The sequence below is a fragment of the Genypterus blacodes genome, unplaced genomic scaffold (assembly GCF_046128005.1).
Source record: "Genypterus blacodes isolate CSIRO-AG114 ecotype Tasmania unplaced genomic scaffold, CSIRO-AGI_Gbla_v1 ptg000299l_1, whole genome shotgun sequence".
Classification (NCBI taxonomy): domain Eukaryota; kingdom Metazoa; phylum Chordata; class Actinopteri; order Ophidiiformes; family Ophidiidae; genus Genypterus; species Genypterus blacodes.
Window position 1 is genome coordinate 47501 of NW_027467090.1, and position 10000 is coordinate 57500.

A 10000-nucleotide genomic window follows, 5' to 3' on the forward strand; every position below is an offset into this window, starting at 1 on the left:
GGGAGGGCAGGGAGAGCAAAGAATGCAAGGAGAGCAAGGGAGGAGGAGGAGGAGGTGGAGGAGGAGGAGGAGGAGGAGGAGGAGGAGGCCATAAATTGACACCACAGGTCAAACGCTGCTGTATTCTCTTAATTGGAGTGTTTCTCTACTTACTTAAACTCCAGATTGGCTTCAAATGAACACATTTTAATATATTAGACTTTCAAGGACGCAGCCTTGGTTTATTTGTTATAAGCTGCATTTCTCTACAGCAGGAAACTCAAAGGCAGCAGGTCTGGAAGAGGAATTCATATTACACATGTCAGTCATTGAGTCAATATAGAGCAGCGTGTCCGTGTGTGTGTGTGTGTGTGTGTGTGTGTGTGTGTGTGGTCTCCATCATCAGTTTCACACACAGACTAACACAAACAAACCCTGTTGTTCTGGACCTAAACTGATTCATTCTGGTCCCAGTGAGTAGATTCTCATCCTGACTCGTGTCTCTGTGGCGTCACCGCCGCTCGACTGGAGCGTTACCTTGTGTTTGAACTTGTTGGAGTTCTTGTTCTCCTTCTTGTTGAGGTCGATGAAGTAGTGTGTGATGCGTTCCTTGGCCCGAGGCTCCATGTCCCAGCAGATCTTGAAGGAGTCGCAGGTGATGTTGCTGATCTTGATGTTCTGAGGGACGGGGAGCTCCTCCACCGCGCCGTCCTGGGACTTACTTCCTGTTGATGGAAGAACAAAAACACAATGTTATCATAATGTCCCAGCACGATAACAGAGAGGGAACTAAGCTGCTAAACCCTAGTCTACCTGAGACAATGGAACCAGGGATCTGAAGTGACCTGATGGAGGTAAGAACCTTCTGGAATGATCTAAATGTGACCAGAACACAAGCCGGCACCATTCAGGCCTCTTTGGTAGAACAGCTAGAAACCTGAAAGCTTCTCAGGCCACGAGAACAAATGGTGCTGATGCTGAATGTTTAGAGGAAAGTCAGCTTCCTCTTGGTTCCTCTGGAGGGATCTAGGCTCCGCCCCCTGCTGTGAGCTGGAGGGCAGGAAGCCTGAGGGGAACTCTGTGAGCAGTGAGGACCTGAACATGGAAGCATGTCGGGTCAGAGGGCAGCAGCAGAGTTATTACTCATATGAGGCGGATCAGAGTATGATGATGATGATGATGATGAAGCTGATCTGAGGTTTGATGGTGAAGAATGTGAAGCTGTAATCATTTTCATTTCATTTCTGTCTTCCTCCTCCTTCAGGACTGCAAAGCTGCGATCCCACAGCGCCGCAGCGTCTCTGTGATCCACAGACACACACACACACACACACACACACACACACACACACACACACACAGACAGAACTGTACGCTCCACAGAGAGAGCCACATATGTTGCCATAGAAACACATTAGTGCCTCAACACACATGCACACACACACTCATCAGCTTCCCGAAACATATGCAGCATTAAATATTTCACACACACACACACACACACACACACACACACACACGGATCCATTTATAATCAGCAGTGGAAAACATCAGAAGTGTTTTTTGCAGCAGCCGGGTTTCAGGCAAAGCAGCAGAAACCTGCAGCCGCTCCACGTCTGCACCATGTAAACAACACGGAGCAGAGACCAGGCCGACCCCAACGCCAAAGCAGGGCTGAATAAGAGCTTTGTGGCGTAGGGATGAATATAGACTCCGCCTCACGCCACCAACTTGGCATGGCAACAATATGTTTACTGTGCCAGCTTTGGGGTCCAATCAGCACAGAGTTAAATGGAAGAATGTGGAATTTTGGAGTAAAGCACGGGCGCACGGCCGCACTGTTTGGAGCGCACACACACAATGGCGGAGGCAGCGGAGCGTGGAACAGCCATCGCCACTCATCAGCTGAGTGAGGGCGAGATGAAAGAGGAACGCCATAATTGGGCTGCAAAACACTCCAGCTGAGAGTTTGTAGGGTTAAATTAATGTTAGGAAAACAGACTTATGGAAGGTTTGTTCATGTACCTGAGGTCGGCCCAGTGAGGTGAAAAGGACTCCAACACACACACACACACACACACACACACACACACACACACACACACACACAAATACACACACACACACACACACACACACACACACACACACACACACACACACAGACAAATACACACACACACACACACACACACACACACACACACACACACACACACACACACAGACAAATACACACACACACACACACACACACACACACACACACACACACACACACACACACACACACACACACACACACACACACACACACACACACACACACACACACACACACACACACACACACACACACACACCAGACCCCTGCCTCACCTTAGTCTGGTCACTACTGAGCTCACAAGCAAGAATCCTCATGTTTTTACCAAAGAATTCATCTATTTATTGTTTAACTTGTCCTTATTCTAACTCTATGGCACATTGGGATTAGAGCTCAAGACAGCGTCCATCCTCAGAGCCTCAGATGGACTTGTCAAAGAAGCTACTGTACTAGACAGACTTGAAAGAATCTGACAGGCCTGTGGTTTGTGAGGACGGAGGGACTCAAACCTCCTCAGCCTGTTTGCTGCTGTGACCTCACCGGCCTCTCTCTGGCGTGCAACACTGGCACGCACACATCTCTCTGCTGCCACTGTGCAAATATCCTGACCTTCTGCCAGTCAAAGGTCACCTCGTTTGACCTCTCCCTCAGCCGACGCACGAGTTTGGCTCCGACTGACGAGGTCACGAGAACACGACTGGACAGAGCCAGAAGAGAGCCGCATCCAAACATCAGAGCCTCGCTGCTTCATCAACACACCAGACGTGTTCCATAATCCTGGATTTATGATTATGTACCGTCTGTGTGTGTGCGTGTGTGTGTGTGTGTGTGTGTGTGTGTGTGTGGTGTCACCCTGCACACACACATAGGACTGCCAAGTGTGTTACAATCTGCAGTCACACTGGTAAACATTGGTTTTCATTCAACTAAGAATAAAACCAGCCCACCCACAAGAGTGAGGAGCCCCAGCTGAGGCTTCACGTGGGTTTGATACTGAGCTGGAGGAAGAGGAAGAAGAAGAGGAAGAGGAAGAGGAAGAGGAGAAGAGGTTTACTGTGCACTCAACACAAACAAGACAACAAACTCTGATCCATCCAAAGCATCAACCAACAACTCAAACCACTCACTCAGATGGAGCAGAGTTGTATCCATGGAAACCACTAAAGTCTGAAGCCCCCCCCCCCCCCCCCCCCTCACAGCCTCCACCTAATGATGCTGATCACTTCAGAGGCGTCACAGTGTGTAGGAATAAAGTCTGCAAAGGCCACAGCCTGGCAATCTGGATTCAGCCCCAGTCAGCACAGAACAGACGGTGAGGTCAGCACTGCCGCTCCCACTGGAGACCAGAGGACTGCTGACCTTTGGGGAAAAAAACAAGAAAAACACAAGGAGTGTTGACATTCTCCGACAGATCAGAGTCAGAGCTTTGCTCCAAGGAAGTGGACTCATTACATTAAAAAAGTTTCTGGGCGAACGCCAACAAGGAAGGACAAAGAGTTCAATCGTATTTCACAGGCGGAGCCTTAGTTTTCACAGATGGCGTCCATGACTCATCTGGGGAACACGCAGTTTGAGTTGATGGACAAAATGAATACGTGACAACTTTATTGATTGATTCATGATTTTGCCATTTATTGAGCAAAATAATGTTTCTGAAAAAGAGAAGATTCACTGCTTTGTCTCTATCGTTTTAACTTTAAATTGATCTTAAATCTGACATTAGATCAATCACTTTGGACTCTGCTCACTTGTCTTTATCCCCTCTTATGTAAACATCTTATACATCGAAGAATCAACCTAAAAAACCATTTGATAGATTAGATGAGTCAACAATGAAAAACACCATTTGTAGCCCCATTCAGTGGCTGTCATGGCGATAAGCATCCAGGTTTCCCATTCAGTCCCGATCCCTCTGAACAATCCCCGTCTGTGTAACATGAACACAGTCACTCTTTGTCTTCTGCTCTCTAAAATATGAATGTAAACAGTGACGTCACCCAGCTCTCTGCTCTGCCTGTGACTAAGCACCACTAAAGCTCCATAAAGCTGATTTAGCTCCTATTCACTCCAACGCTCTCTTAATTAACTCGCAAATGGTAAGATGCAGTCACATATTGCCACTCAGGCAAAGTGAAAGTGATGTAATCAGGGGAAACAAGCTCTGATGTTACACTTTACTGGGCAGAAACCAAAGTAAACCCTGGACGATGCTGTGTCCTCTGGAAACACAAACGCTGTGTTTCAATGTTAGCAACATAAACAACTGCCAACTGAAACTGAAACTACAATATTTAAACATAACGACGACACTGCATACTGTATATACATGAGATATAAGTGATGATACCTGCTTCATGTATAATAATGATCATTTATAATACATTAAATCCTAACACAATGAGCAGGTTTGATCAGATTACCAAGCTAACTGTGCTGTGTGACAGCGGGGGGCTCCGGTGTGTGTGTCTGGTGTGTGTCTGCCCGTCAGGTAACACGATCTGCCGGTAACACAGGTCAGGGCTGAACTCTGCGGGCCTGCGGAGGAGTGAAAGCCGAGCTGGACGGAGGTCTATGGGGGGTACGGCGCCAATGTCCCCGGGTTAGACTGAACCACGATACAATGGTAAAGCGTGAACGACGACTCGGACGCCATTTGCGTTTGAGACGTGCCTGTAATGACTTTCCCACTCTCCTCGCGTTGTTTCTGTAAAACGCGGTGACGCACCACGGACGCGCCACCATTTTGTTCCGTAGCCGCCACTAAGCTAGTTCATTAGCAGAGCTGTGACGCACTTTTATTTGGGTCGCTAACTGTTGAGACTATTTTTGGCCACATTGTGCTGTTTGTCCTGTCCATTCTAGCCTTTATGTTAATTTCTCCAGACATGTGAAACACAATTACCGTTGTATTGAAGTGTCTTATGATGTAATGTAATAAGAGAGGCTTGTGCCACATCAATAATGAATCCTTCCTCAGGTAGAGCAGCATGAAGGATCAACGACGTCACCCTGCAGCCAGAAGACCCAGGGTTTGAATATGGCTGAGGCGTGTTTGCATGGCGGTTTGCATACACTCCCTGTTTCCTCTCACAGTACAGAGACAGCGCAGCTTAGGTAAAGAAGTGAACTCTGAATGGCCTGGAGTTGTGTATAGTAATAGTGTGTGTGTGTGTGTGTGTGATGAACTGGGTCCAGGGTCCTCTCTGTGTGTCCCTGCACAGGATCAATGGTTATAGAGAAATGGATTGATGATCATGGTAACATAGCGGCTCTATCAACAACACAAGTTACTCCACTTCAGAAGAAACAACGTTCTTCAAGTTTCCCAAAGCTTCAGACTGTCTGACTTATGAACTTGAAGTGTTGGGGCCTCGTACTGGAGCCTCTTTTTGCTTACTCATGCTGTAATGGCAGACGCTGCGGTTTTATAATTACACGTGAGCACATTTCACTTAATGCATTTGGGCCACGATCACACTATGTGCTGGTGCAGGGCACCTAAATGCAAGCCACAGCAATTTCTACAGGGAGAGCAGAATCATTACTCAGTAAATGATAGAAAGCCCATCGCACTGAATGTTCTAAACCCTATCAAATGGACCTTATTGGGTATTGCCCTTTTACTCAACGTGCAATCAATGTCATACTGTGCAGAAGGGATATATGCAGAAGGATCAATGAAAACCTTGTAAACATACATCCATGCAGCCACACTAATGGCTCTGTGCTGGGGTTTGGTCATTCCTGGGTTAACACTGTGAATGACCTGTTAGCACTTCTTAAGGGTGAAGACTTTAATTCCATGCAGGCTATCTATCTATACAAAGTAATTGTACTCTTAGGGGCAGTAGATTATAAACCTGACCAGTATGTGAGCTGTGAGCTTCTTATTTTTAAAGCCAAATCAAACTTTTAGTCATAAAGCAATGATAGATGTTGTGCTCTGATAGTCTTACACAAACTGTTAGCAATTGAGACAGAACAGACTCCCCCTTTAAACATCCAGTCAGCTCTAAAACTGAACTCCACAAGAAGATTGCAGCAGACAGTCAGTAAGCATCCACTGCCTCTGGACGTCTCAGTGTAGGCTTGACTGAAACAGCCTCCATGCTGGGAGCCAGAGAAGCTGCCAACGGAAAAGCATCTTTGTTGCAGAGAGAGAGATAAACAAAGGCCTGTTCATCAGGGTTCACACACCTTTTTCACACCAATCAGCTCCTATTCAGAGGGAATAAACAAGCGAGTGAGCTCACACAGTGTGCTGAGGACGCTCAGGTCCAGAGTGGACTCATTCATATTCTTACAGTTTAATTAAATCCAGAGACCTTCAGGTGATAGAACACTTCTCTAACAATGTCCAACATCACAATGACTCATCAGTTCTCACTTGCATACAATCTGCATTCCAAAAATCCCTCGGCAGTGTTTTTGTGGTAATATTGTACTACATGGCACTGCAGGCAAGAGATTAGATGAATTTATCAATGTGTAGCATTTAGTAGCAATCAGGCACAAAAGGATACAAAGACACAATGAGCAGGATTGTTTGAAGAGAAGGACCAGGATCAGAATGCAGCAAGACGCAGCTCTGCCACCAATCTCACAGAACAGACTGAATACATTACCTGGGGTTTAAATGTGTGTGAATACTTAACACTGCCATTGAAGCAGTGAATGAACAGCAGTGTGTGTGCTGCGGCCCTGCCAGCACACTTATGGCACAGCAGCTCACAGAGAATATGGAACAAGTACAAACGCCAGCTTACTCAGCTTACCACCGGGCTGCTAGTGTAAAATGTTGGCCAAACTCTTCCACTGAGTTGGTTACTGGGAAAACGCTAGATATGCTTCAATGTATCTCAATCAAATTATGACCCTGCACAGTTTCCTCCCATTGCTTAATTAATCTTGCAAAATGTCCCATCCCAGTGTTTCTCAGCTCCAGCCTGGCTTTGCAGGGATTGAGATGTAAGCCTTTCCCTTAAGTGCTGCCGCAATCCACTCGAGGAAACAAAGCTATCGCCGTCTAGTAATTGGCAGGCTGGATATGATGGAGCTTTGCACAGACGGGGTCTTCGTCTCTCTCTCTCTCTCTCTCTCTCTGTGTGTGTCTCCCTCCCTCTCTCTGTCTGACACACAGGCCCGTTGTCAGTGTGAAGGTGTCACAGCTGGAGCAGTGGTTTCAGGGAACACACGGTGCAGAGATGGCAGCATCCATCACGGCAACTTCATTATGTCGGTGACAACGGCACAAAGGCCTGCAAGTTATGACCTGTGCACTTCATTAGCTCCTGGTAGCATGTGGTGACTGCTAATATAAAATGGTTTTCCAAGTCCGCCTCTGTGATGAAGCCGCTTCCAACTAGAATATCCAACTAGAGTCACTCTCTCCCATCAGACCTCTGCTCACCAGATGCAGAAACTTCTTCTTCATACTGAGCCTCTGTGTGCGTGTGCTACTACACATCACTCCTAACACAACATTCACTAACCGCACTTATTCATGTCACAATAACATCGTTTAAGTGATTCATCACAAGTGAATCAAGCCTCGCCAGCCCCTCTGCCTCCGTTTATCTGCTCCATTCAAAGGCTCTAACAGCCCTGTGTGTGTGTGTGTGTGTGTCTTTCTCACAGACAGTAGGCCTACTGAAGCAACTTGCCTTTCCCTCTGCAGGGTCAGCACAGAAACGTAAGCCTCTCATGCCAGCAATTAAATATTAATGGATTTGGGGGATAAATTTAGAAAGTTACGTGGGACAGAAATGAACGCAGTGCTTCGAAAAACTTGCATATTGACTGAATAATTAAACAGGCCATTTCCAGGAAAGGCCAAAGGGTTATGAGAAATGCAGTGACAGAACACTGTATCTTATAAAACGGCTGCACTAAACATCAAAGCACCTTATAATATAATGGAATGTATTTAGACCACAACATATGTCCTCAGAAATAACATTTATGGAGGAAAAGTGAATATTACTGTGAGACTACTGTGCTGGATTGTTTTATAAAGTCAAATAGAGGATTTATTTGTAACAATGTGTAAATTAGAGAGCATGTTTAGTTTTGTTACACGTTTGCTTCCTGTCACAGAGCTCAACCGTGCTGTTGTTGGATTACACAACCAGAGGCCATATGGGCAGATGACACTGACAGTTGCATCATGCAGTGATGAAACCTACGATGCACACATGACCCCACACAGACATACATGTCACACAGAGCAGCGTCTCCAGAAAGGACAAAGCAACGTGGCAGCCATCAATTGTGAAGCAGAGTCTGAAAGAAGGCAGACATTGTGATGGTGTTGCTCCATAAACAAAGAGTATGTGGGTGTCTGAAGGACACACAGGCACTATTTACACTTGCTAATCTGTTTGACAAATAGCAAAGCGGCTGCTGAGTGTTCTACTCCACAGGGTGAAACTGTCCACAAAAACAGGTCTCCAGTGAACCTGCAGCAGGACAAAGCACTAAGCTGGTGTCCATTAGAGAAGTCCTGCACCAGCCCACACCATAATTAAAATTAAAGCTTAAACCGGGCCAGCAAAGCACTAAGAGGATCTAAACTGCGTCTGACTACATTACAGTATGAGGTGGAGCTCTGGCAGATGACAAAATGAGGCACTGTGACACAATGACTGCACTGTGATCAGCCGGGGTTCCTTCCCGGCTTCAGTGCAGACGCACCGTTGACTTGAGGCTCGGTGCTGTGCGGCATTCAGCCATAATCAACCAAACATACAGATCCAGCAAAGCCAGAGTAGCTGAGCGAATGAAATCCACCCGACCATGCAGCTCTGGAGTATGAAATGATCTTTAATCTTAATTAAAAGGGGCTCAGTGTGTAGCAGTGAGGTGGCGTGTGATGGCAGGGCTCCTCCTCCTCCGCCTGTGAGCACACATGTGCATGCAGCCATGTTTGAGCCTCTCCCTCTCTCCTGATGATGACTTGCTTTTTCCCTCCAACCTTAAATTCACATCAGGGTCAAGTCTGAAAACCCATTATCCATTGTCCCAGCATAAAAAATGGCTTCTGGTTGATTCCCAGCAGTAAAAACCGTTTCAGGCGAAGCTATTAAATGGCAAATATCCAAGAAACTTTGGGATTCGGAGGAGCAGCAAATATGAATCTGACTGAATAGATGATTTATCAGTTTAGAGGTCGAGGGTCCCTGTTTCATAAAGGTCAAAACTCAGTAGTTTGGCATCAATCATAATGTGAAAATATAAGATATATAAGCTAAGATGGCCTCAGCCCCTCATTAAGATGACCAAACCCCAGGGAGAGATAAGAGCCGCGCAGCGCCCAGAGGCGGGCTGGGTGCGGGCTGGGTGCGGGCTGGGTGCGGGCTGGGTGCCGGCCTCTGTCCGGCTTTGTGGTGCTGAAATAGGAGACATTCATCATGGCTCATTCATCATGGTCTGGGGTGCTCAGTGTGCAGAATCATGCAGGATTCTGTGAAGAATCTGCTTTGAAAATGAACAAAACCATGCAGGAGAAGATTCTCTGTTCCACACATGCACCGTCCAACCATCCAACCATCTATCCACCTATCCATCCATCCATCCATCCATCCATCCATCCATCCATCCATAGAACCGGCAGAGCGGCTGGCCCCCATGCCCTCACAGCTCTCACACACAATCCGGGTACAAGCATGCAGCAAAGCACTGCAGGAGCAGACTGAGCGCCGCAGCCGCTGTGTGAGGAGAAGAAGCAACAAAAGAGCTCTGATGCACCGAACACACTCCGGTGGTACGAGGCGGACATCTGGCCCCGGATCAGCCCCCCCCCCCCCCCTGCTTACCCTCTCGGTCGCAGAGCTGTATGGCGTCTAAGCTCAGGTCCTTCATCATCCCCTCGCAGGGGCTCAGCGGGCTGGTGATGCTGTGCGCCAAGCCTGGAACCTC

At 47.1% G+C, this 10000-nt stretch overlaps 1 protein-coding gene across 1 annotated transcript in view; it reads right to left on the minus strand.

Annotated features, from left to right (window-relative positions):
• Positions 1-10000, minus strand: part of phyhiplb (phytanoyl-CoA 2-hydroxylase interacting protein-like b) — a 16473-nt gene that overhangs the window by 5992 nt on the left and 481 nt on the right. The window contains exons 1-2 of the mRNA XM_076137210.1: positions 9898-10000; positions 517-704 (exon numbers count right to left, since the gene is read on the minus strand). The exon at positions 9898-10000 is cut by the window's right edge and continues 481 nt beyond it. Coding sequence (XP_075993325.1) covers positions 517-704; positions 9898-10000 — 291 coding nt within the window. The remainder of the gene's footprint in view (positions 1-516; positions 705-9897) is intronic.